The sequence below is a fragment of the Aotus nancymaae genome, unplaced genomic scaffold (genome assembly GCF_030222135.1).
Source record: "Aotus nancymaae isolate 86718 unplaced genomic scaffold, 86718_ANA_hifiasm-v0.15.2.pri h1tg000016l, whole genome shotgun sequence".
In the NCBI taxonomy this organism is placed as follows: domain Eukaryota; kingdom Metazoa; phylum Chordata; class Mammalia; order Primates; family Aotidae; genus Aotus; species Aotus nancymaae.
Genome location: NW_026988428.1, coordinates 21,295,963 through 21,312,554, shown reverse-complemented (window position 1 = coordinate 21,312,554; position 16,592 = coordinate 21,295,963). Strand labels below are relative to the sequence as shown.

The 16,592-nt window shown below is 35.5% G+C and overlaps 1 protein-coding gene across 9 annotated transcripts in view; it reads right to left on the bottom strand.

The window, feature by feature from the left end:
- The window catches only part of PPP1R12A (protein phosphatase 1 regulatory subunit 12A), a 150,825-nt gene that overhangs the window by 72,608 nt on the left and 61,625 nt on the right, over positions 1–16,592 (bottom strand). For all 9 annotated transcript variants that reach the window (XM_012442037.2, XM_012442042.2, XM_012442038.2 and 6 more), the window contains exon 3: positions 97–215. In XM_012442037.2, coding sequence (XP_012297460.1) covers positions 97–215 — 119 coding nt within the window. The remainder of the gene's footprint in view (positions 1–96; positions 216–16,592) is intronic.

Below are 16,592 nucleotides of genomic sequence, written 5' to 3'. Positions count from 1 at the left end.
TATGATTGTCCTTCAATGTCAACAACATTTTTTTGCTGGAAAAGTATCATATTCTTTCTAAAACATTTTTTCCATTTAGGTTGCTTTTCATTTTACCTTGCCGATTAACTTCATTTTGAAGTAGCTCTTCCATTGCCTCCTCCTCTGCAATATCTAAAGGTGTGTCTCCTTCACTATTGACAGCCCCAACATGTGCTCCCTGACCAATCAAAAACCTGTAAAACCAAAGGGAAAACAGTTAAGCAAAAGATACTATCACTGAAATAAAACTAAATGCATAACCAATGAGGAAAGTTCCTATATAAAGCAGCAATAAAAAAATCAAGGACAGTATACACATTATTTAAATTTTAAAAAACCATCATAGAGCATGTTTTTTTAAAATTTATATTTCCTAATTTTTCTATAATGTATGCCCCTTGCTTTACCAATACAAAAATGTTAATTTTTAATAATTAGAAAGTCTTTCATAAAAATGCTAATTTTTAATAATAATTAGAAAGTCTCATAGGATCCATCTCCACTGAGACTTTTCATTATTTCCATATGGACTGGTTTCCTTACTGATCTCTGTGCTCCCAATCTCATCCTACAAGCAACAGTTGTTAAGCTGGGGTCCGTGGGTAAAATTCAGAAGTTTCATTAAAAAACAATTAACACAGATATATTAAATTATTGCTTCACTATTTTTAAATTAGTTATTAAACCTACCACTGTCTTTTTATTTAATATTTTACTTAAGAAACAGATAGACAATTACACTACAAACATATTTTAAAAATATTTTGGTAAGTGCATTCCAATATAACTGCCTTCTGTGTACTCTGTATTTTAATTTATGCATCCAAAACACAATGCTAAGAAAGTATCTACAGGCTTTATCAAACCTGCCAAAGGGATTCAGATACAAAAAAGTTATTAATCTCTTTAACCATGTCAACAGCACATCTTCCAGAGTCATCTAGTGAACCACGTAACCATCTATTACCCAAGTCAATTCCTAACTTAAAAAATTTTTTGAATGGCTCTACCATGCTAGAAGTAAAGATAATATATGGCCCTCACTGACCTGGCCTCGTCTTCTTTGTTAGCCTCCTCCTTCTTCCTGCCTGTATCACACTTTAGGCTCCAAAAACATAGCACTACTTGTAGTTCTAGATTAAACCATTTTATTTGGGTATCCCTGGTTTTATTTTTCCATATGTAAAGAACGGGCCTTTTTCTTTATGTTCCTAACCAATTTAATTCATTCATATTTAGACCACATAAAAATATTCTCATTATAAAAGAGTAAAAAAAAAAAAGTACACATCTACAGAGGGAAAAAAGAACTCCTTTATACCTCTCCTACTATTATGTTCCCTCTCCCAGAGATAACCACTAACAATAGTAGGGCAAAACTCTTTCCAGTACCTCTGCCATAAATGTACATGTGTGTAAACAGATATACACCATCACTTTTGGAGTTCGTTATGTAAAGCACAAATTAATGAGATTATTCTAAATGAAGTATAAGTAACTCTTCTAACACCTGAAAAATATTCCACAGTATGTCTGGTTCATACCTTCATTTAATACTATTCTCTTAATAGATGTGCACTTAAATAGACAGTTGAAACAAACCATCTTTTAAAATTTTACCAATATCATGGAGCTAAACATGTTGTCATAGCTTTAATTTATATTTTCTGATTACACACGAGACTGAAAATATTTAGATATATTTACTGGCATTTGTATTTCTCCTTTTGTGAACTGCTTATTTACATTCTTTGCTAGTATTTCAATTATATTCATTAATTCAATCAATATTTATGGAGTGTCTGGTATGCATCTGGCACTATGCTACATATCAGGAATATAATGATAAGCAAAAAGAAACACACACCTTCCCTTCAAAAAGTTTATAGTCTAGTAAGAGTCAGATTAAATACACAAATAAATGTAAAGCTGTGGTAGGTCATGTAACAGAATTAGGTAGTGTCTAGGATTAAAAGGAAAAGTGGATTTAGTGAAGTCAGAAAAGGATTCTCTGATAATTATGTAGGTGCTAACAAAAGAGAATAGAAGGGCAATATGCTGTAGGTAAAAAAGAACAAAATCAATGAAGTCCTGTGATAGGAAGTATGTATAGCTAAATGGAGGCCCAGTTCATTTTCCTTAGAGTAAATGAAATAACTGATCAATCTCTGTATATTTTACACACATTCACCCACTCTAACAGTGGTTACCTCTAAGAGATAGAGGAATAGAGATTTATATTGGTTGTTTTATGTGTTAAACCAAGTTTTCTGTAGTAAGTTTGTTCTGGACATGTGTATCAGATCACAAAAATGGCTACTGTATCATTTCGTAGTTTCATGTTTTATACTTAAAAATGTTATAAAAGTTTAATGATCTTTATGGAAATTCTACAAATAGAAGTTATACTTGAGGTAATTTTTTCTGTTTTCATAGTTTTAAAAATGTATATAAAACAAAACAATATTTCCTTATAGACTACAAATAAATAGATTAAAGGAGAAAGGTAAGATGTAGTAGTCTTATTGTGCTATGCTCAGAGAGAATATGTAATTATTCTCCTAGGCAAAATTCCAAACAACTAGGGATATTTACATAAAAATAAATCTATTCTGCTTGGGTACCAGAAATCGTTCAAAGGATACAAAGATTGAGAATGAAAGGAGTATCTCAGAATAGGTGCAGTGCTTGAACTACAGGAAGCAGAGTTTCAAGGAAATACTAGGTCAAAGCCAAATATAGACAAAACAGAATTTATATAAATAGGAAGGATGTTAAGAGAAACTAACAGAGTAAAGTACCAAAACTGCTGCCAGCATGCAGGGCCCAAAACAATCCTTGAGCCAAAAGTTTTGGTATGTGTGTATGTACATATATACGTATATATGTGTGTGTGTGTGTGCGCATACATATATATATGTGCATATATATGTGCATATATGTGTGCATATACATATGTGTGCATATATATATACACACACACACATACACACACATATATGCATACACACAGGTCACAAACTTCTCCTGCATCCAGAACTATCACTTGCAAATGTAAATGTTACAAAGGCACATTGGAAAAAATAACAATAAACAAAATCCCAGGATTAATTAATCCTATGGTAGATTAATTCTTATCTACCATGAATAATCTCAAAGAAATTCAAAGGTTGGATGAGTGAAAAAAAGCAGAAACTTTTTTATGCTCTGCAGACTTCGAGTTCAGTTCCCACCTCTGCCTGTTGACACTTGTATGACATTCAAAGATATAGTTGAGAATACATTTTAGTTATATATTATTTAGTTATACATTATACACACACACACACACACACACACACACACACACAAAACTTAGACAATTGAAGTCTAATTTATAAAACAGTTTTACAGGGCAATGTGAAGTGTGAATGAGTTAAAAATAAAAGTATTATCTGTTATCATATGCAAAATGATCACATTTAATAAGCAATGTTTCAACTTTGGGAGGCCGAGGTGGGCAGATCACCTGAGGTCAGAAGTTCAAGATCAGCCTGGCCAACAAAGCAAAACCCCAGCTCTACTAAAAAAAATACAAAAAAATCAGCTGGATGTGATGGGGTGCGCCTGTCATCCCAGCTACTTGGAAGCTGAGACAGGAGAATCGCTTGAACCCAGAAGGTGGAGGTTGCATTGAGCTGATATTGTGCCACTGCACTCCAACCTGGGTGACAGGGCTAGACTTTGTTTCAAAGAAAGGAAAAAAAAAAAAAAAGGAAAGCAATGTTTAAGATAATGTGAAATAAAACACAGGCTATTTGGAATATCAGAATTCCACTTTGAGAGACCCTGGAGATACTGAAAACAGACAGCTAGACTTCCTTCAGAACAAAAGCTGAGGTATTAGAAGCTACTTGTGTGACTGTTAATTGGGAAAAATATGCCATACTTATTCTAAGATTCTTTGAAAAGAAAAAAAAAAAAAACAAATTTCATATAGGAGTTCCAAACTGAAAGTTAGAAGCTGGGCTACTTTTCAAATGAACAGTTCTATTGAGTGCTTCAGGGTAAAAAAAAAATCAGGCCTGTATTTTCTTAACAATAGATAGTAATTTCCTTAAGCAATTCAATGGTAGTCAACATGAGATGCCACCTAGTACAGGATGAAATTCTTTTTTATCTTTATTTTTGAAGAGACAGTCTCATTCTGTTGCCCAAGCTGGAGTGCAGTGGCACAATCATAGTTCACTGTAACCCTGAACTCTTAGGCTCAAGCCATCCTAACTGCCTCAGCCTCCTCAGTTGCTAGGAAGAGAGGCACATACACCCAGCTAAATTAAAAAAAAAAATTAGGATGGAGTCTCCCTATGTTGCCCAGGCTGGCCCCAAACTCCTGGTATTGTGCAGTCCTCCTATCTTGGCCTCTCAAAGTGCTGGGATTACAGGTATGAGCTGCCGGGCCCAACCATGAAATTCTCAACCAATTGTAGCAACAAAAAATGGTAATCTGACAGTTTTGAGTTTATAATACTCTAGCAACTCTGATTTGATAATTTTAGATACATAAATGAGTAAGCTTCCAAATCAAGACGTGATCCCAATGGATTTTTACAAAATTATTTGTGTATGTGCTAATTGGAAAAACCTAACAAAAGGTATAAAGTTGTTAACAAAGCTATTAGCTGCAATGTGAGTATGGTTTATTAGATAGGCAGGTGAGATTCTGTGTTAACTGACTTTGGAAGACATATTTTGATAGTTTCCATTATCTTCTGAGTTTTGTCAAAAACCAAACTACAGAAGTGAATAAGAAAAGGAAGTAGCTCATTTAAAAATTTTGATCTTTTAAGAAAAACTCCGTCTTTATATTAGAAGCTAATGAGAACTTAGTAAAGAGAGACAAAGAAAGCAACTTTATTGGCAAGAGCTAAATATATTTAGTGTCCAAATTTAATGTATAGTTTCTTTTTCAGTTGACATGGTTTGGCTCTATGTCCCCAACCAAATCTCATGTTGAATTACAATTCTCAATGTTGCAGGTGGAGTCTGATGGGAGGTGACTGGATCATGAGGGGTGGTTTCTAATGGTTTAGCAACATCCTGTTAGTGCTGTCTTGTGCTAGAGTTCTCACAAGATATGGCTGTTTGAAAGTGTGTAGTACCTCCCCTCTTTGCTCTTTCTCTCTTCTTGCTGGCCATGTGAAGATGTGCTCATTTCCCCTTTGCCTTCTAACATAATTCTAAGTTTCCAGTGGCATCCCTTGCAATGCTTCCTGTACGGTCTGTGGAACTGTGAGTCAATTAAACCTCTTTCTTCATAAATTACCCAGTCTCAGGTAGTTCTTTATAGCAGTGTGAGACTGGACTAATACATTATTGTAGGAAAACTAGTATCAAAGGAAAACTAGTATCAAAACGTTATTTTAACCAATATACAAAGTTTCAAAAATCAAAGTTGGCAAAATAGCAATGTAATAGTTATGCTTCTTGATAATCTGAATAAATTACTCAAAGCCATCCTAGGAGAGAGAAATTATGAAAACTAAACTATCTGAGCTATTCAAAGATTAAGCAGAACATTATACTCTTAACTTCAGAAATAAATACTATTTTCACTGGCAAGTCTCTGAGCAACAAAATGCACAACAGTAAATAATCTTATGAGTCATTAGTGGAAATGCACTTTTCCATTTTCTTGTGAAAGTTCTATACCCCAATGAAAGATACCGTGTAACATTATGGATCCAAACAAAAGTTCTAACCTAAGATCTTTGAAAGCTTTCTTAAAAATAATAGTTCTTTTCTATCAGTACTTAACAAATATGACACATGGCCTCCATGATTTCTGATGAGAAATCTGGTGTCATTCAAACCATTTATCCTCTCTCTAGTGTAGTTTCTTTCTCATTTCTTTCAAGATTGTTTAATCTTTAATTTTCAAAAGTCTGCATATGACATGTCTTGGTGTGGACTGGTCTGGTTTACCCTGTTAGAAGTGTGCTAGCTTTCTTGAATCTGTAGGTTTATGTCTTTTGCCAAATTTGGGAAAAGTTTTCAGTGATCATTTCTTTGAATACTTTTCCAGTCATGCCCTCTTTCTTGACTTCTTCCGAAAGATCTGATGTCACAGATACTCACTCTTTTGTTCTCTATTCATTTTTAGCCTATTTTCTTTCTGCTGTTGAGATTTGGCGATTTCTATTTTTCTATCAGTTTACTGATTAATTCTTCTATTTCCTCCATTCTGCTTTTGAGCCTATTATCCATTGACGTTTTTAATTTAGTTACTGAATTTTTCAGCTCTAAAATTTCCATTTGGTTCTTCATATCTTCTATTTATTTCTTTGCAGACTATTTTTTTGCCGAGACTTTCTATTTTTTCATTTGTTTCAGGCATGCTCATAATTGCTTGTTGAAGTATTTTAAGATAACTGGCTTTACAATCTTTGTCAGATAATTTTAATATCTGTTATTCTGGTGTTTTTCTATTAATTATCTTTTTCATTCAATTTGAGATATTCTGGGTTTCTGGTATGACAGTTTTTTTTTTTTTTTAGACAGGGTCTCACTCTGTTGCCCAGGCTGGAGTGCAGTGGCTGATCCTCCCACCTGAGCCTTCCGAGGAGCTGAGATTATAGGCATGTGCCATCATGCCTAATTTTTTTTCTTTTTTTTTTGTAAGATGAGGTTTCGTCATGTTGCCCAGTCTGGTCTCAAAATCCTAGACTCAGATGATCCCTCGACCCTGGTCTCCCAAAGTGCTAGGATTACCTAAATAAAGAGAGTCACCACACTCAGTCAGACAATTTTCAATTAAAATCTGCACACTTTGGTAATGAGACGACTCTATATCTTATTTAAATCTTCCTATTAGTTGGCTTTGTTTGATCCTGCTCCAGCAGATGAAGGTAGGGAGGTGCCATCTCATTTCTGCAAGGTGGGGGGTAGACGTTCAGGTTCCCCACTTGTCCTCCATTTACACTAGAGATGGGGCAGCTTCTTGATTCTCCTGGGCTGGGTGGGAGTTCTGACTTTCCACTATGCCTCCACTGACAAGTCTCTGGCTGAGAAGCTACTGCTCCCATGTAGTCTCGAATAATACCTCTGGGTGCTGGGAGGGTGCCAGGGTTGGGGGTACATGGGTAGAGAAATGCTTTCACATATACATCATAGATACCGTGCATCCATAAAAAACGGTGAGTTCATGTCCTTTGTCGGGACACTGATGAATCTGGAAACCATCATTCTCCGCAAACTGACACAAGAACAGAAAACCAAATACCACATGTTCTTGCTCATAGGTGAGTGTTGAACAATTAGAACACATGAGCACCGTTTGGGGAGCATCACATATTGTGGTCTGTTGTGGGGGCTAAGGGAGGGACAGTGGGAGTGGGAAGGTTGGGGAGGGATAACATGGGGAGAAATGCCAGATATAGGTGATGGGGGGATGGAGGCAGCAAACCACCTTGCCACGTGTGTACCTATGCAACAATCCTGCATGATCTGCACATGTACCCCAGAACCTAAAGCACAATAAAAAACAAACAAACAAACAAACAAAAACAATGAAAAAGAAGTGGTGAAAGTATTCATTCTTCAATAGGACTCCTCCGATGCCACTCAGGAGGGACAAAAGCTCCTCTTTACTCCCAAATAAAAGTACAAGTTTTTGGCTTTCCACATGGTCTCTAGTAACACTACAAGTAGGGGGAAGGGCTAGTGAACCATTCTACAGGAATTAAAGTCCCAACTCTGTAGCTGGCCTAATCTGACACAATTCCAGCGAAGGTGTTAAAGTGTCTCATTACAACTTAGTGAGGATGGAAATCTAGGATCCCTACCTGGCCTTTGCTGGTATAGGTGTGATCAAAATTTTTTTCTGTGGTGTTTGGTTGAAGTAGAATGGTTATTCTCAAAAAGTTTTCTGTCTTGCTAGGGTGTCCTTCTACTAGTATTTAAAAGACTGGGCTTTTGTCTGTGGCCATTGCAATTCTGAATTATCAACTTCTTCAGCTCTAACTGTGGGATATATGAGGCTAAAAAAAAAGGCAGGGAACTACCACTGTGTCATTATTTGGGTCCTGAGATCCCTAGCTCCTCTGCCTTATTCTCTCCACCTTTCAGAGTTGTGTTTTACATATAATATTCAGAGTTTTTAGTTGTACTCAGCATATAGTATAATCAATTTTACCAATAACAAAGACCAGGCCAACACTTATGAGAGAAATTAATCTCTTTGTGAGATGTGGCACCTAGATTGTCATTTATAAAAGACAAATTCAAAATCAGGGAAAGTATTTACATTTTCTTCATAAAGTAACTCTTAAACATAGAAAATACCACAGAATCTTTCTATTTTTCCCCAGAGAAATCATTCTAAACTTCTTCAATCATGTATTAACTCTTAAAAACTGGCTGGGCGCGGTGGCTCAAGCCTGTAATCCCAGCACTTCGGGAGGCCGAGGCAGGTGGATCACGAGGTCAAGAGATCAAGACCATCCTGGTCAACATGGTGAAACGCTGCCTCTACTAATACAAACAATTAGCTGGGCATGGTGGCCCGTGCCTGTAATCCTAGCTACTCAGGAGGCTGCGGCAGGAGAATTGCCTGAACCCAGGAGGCGGAGGGTGCGGTGAGCTGAGATCGCGCCATTGCACTCCAGCCTGGGTAACAAGCGAAACTCCGTCTCAAAAAAAAAAAACCACGTATTTGTTTATTAAAACCACTTACATGCCCTAGTATTTTACTTTATTACTGCAACTTCCAATTCTCAGAGGCAAAAGTACTATTCATTGTTTAACAAGGTGCACACTTCTTACACATTTTAATATCACTGAAATCTTCTACATTCAATGAATCTTAAAATCATTGACTTTATATAATTGATGTCGGCCAGGTGGCAGACATGACTGAGTCGTCATTATTATCCACATGTGACATCAGTCACAACTATTTATATTGTTGAGTTACATGCGTTGTTGGAACCATATTTGTTGACCTTAACTGTTATATAAAATTTCTCCTGGATGTTGTCTGAAAACTTTTTGTTGATACTTTATGGTAAGACCAAGAAAGTGCCAACATCAAAGCTTGCAGAATGCCTATCAGCAATGCAGAAGAAAATCCCAAAGCAAGCAGTGTTGCAATACTCTAAGCAGCACAGAGAATAATACTGTGTGGAAAAGAAAAAAAAACTTACATGATAAAAATAAATATTGTACCATAATTTTATTTAATTTTTTAAATCAGGATTTATGATGTTACAACAATGGCATCTTAGATCTGATGAAATCCAGTATGTGCATTATAAATATATCCAAAATATTTCTGGCTTCCTACTGACTGCACTTTTTCCATTGAAAGCTCGAATTAGACCAATCTAAATTAATATTCTACTATACTGTCTCCCTCTTCTTCAGCTTTCCCTAACTCTGCTATTTAGAGCCTTTAATAAGTTTAATAGCATAATTTTCCCAATGACAAAGGCTAGAAAGGGAGGCAGAATAGTGTAGCGTCTTAAACTGCACATTTGAAAAGTCAGACTGTCTAGGTTCAAACCCTAGCTCTGCCACTTATTTTGTGTGATTTCTCTCTATGACTCAGTCTCTTCATCTGTAAAATAAGATTTTTTTTTTTTTTTTTAGAGACAGGGTCTCAGTCTGTTGCTCATGCTGGAGTGCACAGGTGCAATCATAGTTTACTGCAACCTCAAACTCCTGGACTCAAACAATCCTCCCATCTCAGCCTCCCAAGTAACTAGGTCTACTGGCATGCACTGCCAAGCCCAGCTAATTTTGTTGTTGTTGGTAGGGATGGGGTAGTTATGTTGCCCAGGCTGGTCTATAACTCTTGGCCTCAAGCGATCCTCCTACCTTGGCCTCTCAAGGGGTTATAGGTGTGGGCCATTGTGCCCAGCCAAGTAAAAATTATTAATACAGGTCTATTATCTCTCACCCAAAACTAAATTTCAAAATTGTTTATTTTTTTTTATCCTAAGAGATCTGAAAAAAAAAAAACAAACAAAAAATTCCATGTCTTTGTTACTGTGAATAGTTCTGTGATGAACATACATGTGCATGTATTTTTATGGTAGAAATTTATTTTCCTTTGGGTATATAACCAATAATGGGATTGCTGGGTAAAATGGTAATTGTTTTAAGTTCTTTGAGAAATCACCAAACTGCTTTCCACAATGGCTGATCTAATTTTCATTTCCATTAGCAACAGAAAAATAAAAGTTTTTCATATTTTAGAAAGATAATATTATGGATTATGTAACACTCCCACCAGGTCTGGGGCAGCACTCCCTAACTAAACACAAAAATATTTCTGCAAAAAAATACATTTACAGTTAGGTAAGATAAAGACTACAAATAGCCTCCCATCAGTTCAGGTCATGATCTGTTGCCAAATGTGTCTACACCAAACAATTTATGTTTTCATTTTTTGCAGTTTTGGAGGTGTATGCATAAAGGCCTGTGGGTAGGAGTAGTACATTTTTTTATGTGACTGTTAGGATGACTGAAATTATGTTATTTAAAGACTTAGAATGGTAAAACACACACACACACACACACACACACACACACACACACACACACACAGAGTAAGCACTTGCTAAATGTTAGCTATTGTCATCACTACCACCTTTTTCTTCCTACCTTAGTACTTAGATCCAGTAAATCATACTAAGACTTAATCAATTATATTCTCCAAATTTCTTTCAGACCCGCTCTACTTCCAATCCCAGCAGCACTGCCCTAGTTTTCTTGCCCAATCTCTCTAATCTATCAAGAATCTTCCAAAAAAACAGACTGAAAGGTCATCACTTTCCTAAACTGCATCACTACCAAAGGACAAACTCAGCATGGCACACAAATCCTTTACACTGTAACTCCAGTTCACTTCCCCAGTCTTATCTGCTACTCTCTCCATATTCCACTAATGCTTTCTCTCCAAAAAATTATAGCTCCAAAGAGGCCCTTTTGTTTAATGCAATCAGAACCAGTATTTGCTTGGTTAACCAAAAAGACTGAATAAAATAGGCAATCATGAGATATGACACATATATGTAAATAATGCATTTATTTAATCATAGAAGACATAAATGTATATTTATTTATCTATCCTTTAGTAAGGACTAGTCTACTTCTTTGGATAATGTCTTCATGACTATAAATCCATGCTGTCTTTCTGGCATAAATGTTATCTGTAATGTGTTATCTAAGACTTCAAACTGTCTTTAAAGAGAACCAAAAACTTGATGTCAACAGCAAAGCAATTTGAGTACACAATCTTTTTAGATTTTTTTTCTTTCAGTCTTTCAGTTGTCTCACCCATATCTAATTAAACAGCAATCATTCTTTTAGGGCACTGCCATTGAGTCTTTCCAAAGTATTCAACTTTGTTATGTTAGCAACAATATTCTGGTTTTGCTTGTTGGCATATAACAGGCATTAACAGGCAAAAAATACATACAAATAACGTTTGGTAGATTTGCCAGTGTGCTTAGTGGCCGATTAGCTGCAATGTTTAGGCATATGGATATCAGTCAGTAAACTTTAACACAGAAATGGTAAATGTAAATACAGTGGTAGCCAGTTAAAAGAACTTTATCATATATTATTTCTCACTCACAAATAACATGACTTTACTCAGGCAGCTCCCAACGCCCAGAGGCAAAAATTACACTAATCATTTAAAATAAACTAATGTTACCTCCTCTAGAATCTTTCTTTAATCAGCCTAGACAGAATTAAGCAGTTCTTCCTCAGAGTTCCTTGTACACTGGTCCATTTAGTTTATCAAGTATTAGAGTTAATTGACTTCATGTGTATCTAGCAATAAGCCTGAAGATGAGGATCTATGCTGCAGTCATTTTCAAATCTCAGTGCCCAACGCTACTATCAGTTATGATATAGTGAAAAAAATATCACCAGAATTTAAGTCTCAAGAATGAGAGTCCAGTTCTGATTGTGAAATAGGAGTAACAGTGAACATTCTCATAAATTTCCATGAAAAACTGAATAAGAATGTATATGAGAACATCTACAGCTTTTAGCAAATATGCCTCATTATTATTATATGAGGATATAAATAACTCAAACTTAATATTTTCCTAAGATCTTAATTTCTCCAAGACTTCTAATCAAAATACACAATATGCTTTATACTAAGAAAGTATTCTTGACAAGAAATAGATAATAAAAATGAAATTCATGGATTTGCCACCTTTCCTATGGCCCACATAACAACATATGAATGAAAATATGACAAATTACTACTTCATTCTCCTCTGCTCCTTTCTTCTAAATAAGTCTGCCCTAAAACCAAAAGATAAAATGACTGTTTCCTTTGTTAAATAATCCAGGAAAACCAACAGCTTACCTATTTTCCCCTAAAAAGTTGTGAACAAAAATATTATAAACAATAACAACTAATTCTGCTAATATTTACTGAAGAGAAATATTTGCCACATATTCTGCTAAATGTCTTATACCCCGATCTCATTTAATCTTCACAATAATCTTATAAATTAGGTACAAGTATTAGTATTTCCATTTTATGAAGAAACAGAGGCTTAGAGAAATCGACAACAATCACTTAACAATTACTCAACAATTACTTAACAGAATTAAGATTTAAACAGTTGCCTGATTCCCAACACTGAGCTCTTAACTCCTATACTATAATGTTTCTTGCTGGGAGGAGATAAGGTTTATTTTCTACATTTGGCAAGAATTTCTGAAATTCTTGAAATTTCTGTTTTCAAAGCACCAAAAATAACAACATTACTGAATCTCACACAGAGGGACCAGCAGATGCAAAGGCATGAAGCAAGACACCTAGTCTGTTTAAAGGCTCAGCCAAGGGACCAGTCTAGGTATAGGACAGAGCCTGGAAAAGAGTGGAGGATGGAGTCAGAGAGGTGACAGGGCACCAAAGCACACCTTTGTAGGCCATCAGAACTCTGGCTTTTACCCACAGCATAAATTCCCTGATGGGCTTTCAATAAAACTGTCATGTTACTCAACTGAAATAATTTAAAACTACCATTCTGGCTACTGTGGAAAAAAATAGATGTAGGAAAGATGACCTATGTCTACAAGGAGGCAACTGCAATAATGCCAGTGAAAAACAACAGTGTCCAGGATAAAAGAGAAATGAAAAAGGTTATGAAAAAGAGACATTGGATATATTTTGAAGTTGAACCAAAAGAAATCTTAGGATTCTGATGGAAGGTTATAAAATAAAGGCTACAATGAAGAAGAAAAGCCAAGCCATAAATAAGTTGCCACACATAGTCCAAAGTTATATCCTTAAATAGCTAATTCTTTAATGATCAAGTGACAAAGATAATGAAGTTTTTTCCATACTGAAAATGTCACCGGACCAGGCCTGGTAGCTGATTCCTATAATCCCAACACTTCAGGAGGCTGAAGCAGAAGAATCACTTGAGGCCAGGAGTTTGAGACAACCCTGGGAAACATAGCAAGACTGTCTCTACAAAAATAAAAAATTAGCCAGGAGCGGTGGTGTAAGCCTACAATCCTAGCTACTCCTGTCGAGGCAGGAGGATTGCTTAAGCCCATGAAGTCCAGGCTGCAGTGTGTTATGATCATCCCACTGCACACCAGCCTGGGCGACAGAGCAAGACCCTGTCTCAAACAAACGAATGAAAAAAAACCTATGAACGTTTTGTAACAAGATATGAAATCTTCACAGGAATGTCTTTAAAATTACTTCAAACAAGAAGAAAAACATATTAAGTGTACCCATTAATAGTCTTCTCCATGTTCTATGAAGCCATATAATGCTAGGCTAATATAGGGCTAATTTCCCTCTTATATTTAAAATTGAACACTAAAGCTATTCAAGATAAAAGCATTCCTTAAATATTTGTAATGGAAGCCTAAAAAAGAAATACGGTGACAAAACTAAATAACATTAAAGATTATAACCAAATAATTACACTTGTAACCAAAATGTTAATTAAAGGAATCATTTGTTTTCTTATTCATACACAAAATATTTTACAGATAAACATAAAAATTCCTAAAACTTGCAAGAATACAAAAAAAAGGGACAACTTAAAACTAAAATTACAGTCAATTAACCAATACTCATTGGTCAATCAAGACACACTGAATAAATGATAAACTATAATGACACACTACACAGTGGAGTACTAGAACTGAAAAGAACAATGATGGGTATCTCTATACTCCACTCAATAGTTATCTCCAGAATAGACTGTTAAGTGAAAAAAGCAAAAGTGAAGAAGTGTGTGATATTCTATCATTTATTACAAAAAGGGAGGTTAATATTTCAATAAAAATAATACTTTTATTAGCAAACTAGAAGTTATTTTTTTAAATGGATACCTATAGGGTGTGGGATGAAATAGGGTGGCAGAGCAGGTACTGTCAATGGAAGTAGTATTTTACATAAACTGTGAAACAAAATTAAAATTTTTGAAAGTAAACTCTCAAGTGAATTCAACACATAGAAATCTGGTGGTATATTCCAAGTTGAATACACTACCCAAGACAAAAAGAAATGCCAACAAAACAAAACCCTCAAAAACAAAACTTTGAATGTTTTCAGTAATCATACTGGTGCTGGTGGTGGTGGTATTATTAGACTCAGTGTAATGTATGTGTAATACACAATGAAGCAAATTAGTAATTATCTGTTACTTTAATCCTGTACTTCCCAGCAATGAACGACAGGAAAGACAGTGATACAGGATAGAAGAAGTTAAAGAAAAAACACTTTGGTGCTGATTGGGACTTGAAAACAATGACCAACCCCAGTAGCAATGAGCACTCTCAGCCATCCTAAGGAACTGGGTTCCTTAGAGAAATGAGGACTCCAGGCCTTGGGCAGGAATGTGAAAGATTAGTCTGGAAAATCTTGCAATACCAGAAAGTCAGGAAGCTTTTAAAGACTACTTTATTTGGTCATGTCCCAAGGTCTTAGGAAGCCAATTTGAAGAGACTCTCAATGACCAAAGATGGTTCAATTTGCTAACTGATAAGAATAATAGCTGCAATGGACTGAAACACATCAATATGTTCAAATGCATGAGCTCCTAATATTACTTAAACTAGAAAAAAAAATTAGTCCCTACTAAGGGTAGATAGCAAGGAAACTCATTATTTAAAAAACAAGTACACAAAGAAAAATAATAAAGAATATATTCTATTTCCCCTATAAAAATTGTACTGGGTTAATATGGTTTGGCTGTGTCTTCACCCAAATCTCTTCTTGAATTGTTGTTTCCATAATCCCCATGAGTTACGGGAGGAACCCAGTGGGAGGTAAGTGAATCATGGGGGCAGTTACCCCTATGCTGCTGTTCTCGTTACAGAGAGTGAGTTCTCATGAGATCTAATGGTTTTATAATGGGCTTTTCCCCCTTTGCTGCATTTCTTCTTCCTGCTGCCATGTGAAGAAGGATGTCCGCCATAATTGTAAGTTTCCTGAGGCCTCCCCAGCCCCGTGGAACTGTGAGTCAATTAAACCTTGTTCCTTTATACATTACCCAGTCTTGGGGAGTTTTTTTACAACAGTGTAAGAATGGACTAATACAAAGGGTAACTAAATAGTAAAGATAAGAAAATTTCTTTTACAAAAATATTCCAACTAACAAAAAACAATGACAATTAAGATGTTACTATTGTATAGTTCCTATGTTTTCATCTAATTATTTCTTCAGTCAGAGACTTGGTTTTCAAAGCTCTGCACATAGTAATTCGATTATAATTTATGGCTATAGATGTATAACTAATTGATAATTCAAGACTGAAACAAGAAATTACATACATGGATTCTCAGGCTCTATAATCATTTGCCTTTTCTAATATGTCCAAAGTCATACTGTTCCATTTTATTTCTGATCCATAGCCAATGACATTAATACTGTAATTTTTAGGGATGAATATGCCTTGATGTGATACTGGGAAGTTTATGCTGCTTATATTAGTTTGATAGGACTACGATAATAAAATGCCAAACACTGGGTGGCTTAAATAATAGTAATGTTATTTTCTCATAGTTCTGGCACCTAGAAGTCCAAGATCAATGTGTCAGTAGCTTTGGTTTCTTCACAGGCCTCTCTCCTTGCCTGGTAGGTGGCTGCCTTGTTTCTTCACGTGATTTCTTTCCTCTCTACAAGAGGGACCTTGGTGTCTCTTTTTGTGTCCACATGTCCTCCTCTTATAAGAAAACCAGCCAGACTGGATTAGAAACAACTTCATCAGCCTCATTTTAATTTAATTATCTCTTTAAAGGCCCCTTCTCCAAATACAGTCACATTCTGAAGTACTGGAGGTTAGGGCTTCAACTAAGTATTTTGAATAACACTATTCTGCCCATCATACTGCTGATGCAGCATCCCAAAGGAAAAGAATGATGCTAATGAATACATTTTAGTATCTGACCTGATATATACAGTAGGTGCTTAAGTATTTATTAACTGCATAATTTTTAAAGCATGTTAATCAAAGCAATAATATTCTTAAGAATGAAAAACTCAACACAGTGAGTATTTATTAAAACAATACATAAGCTAAGCATAAAATGA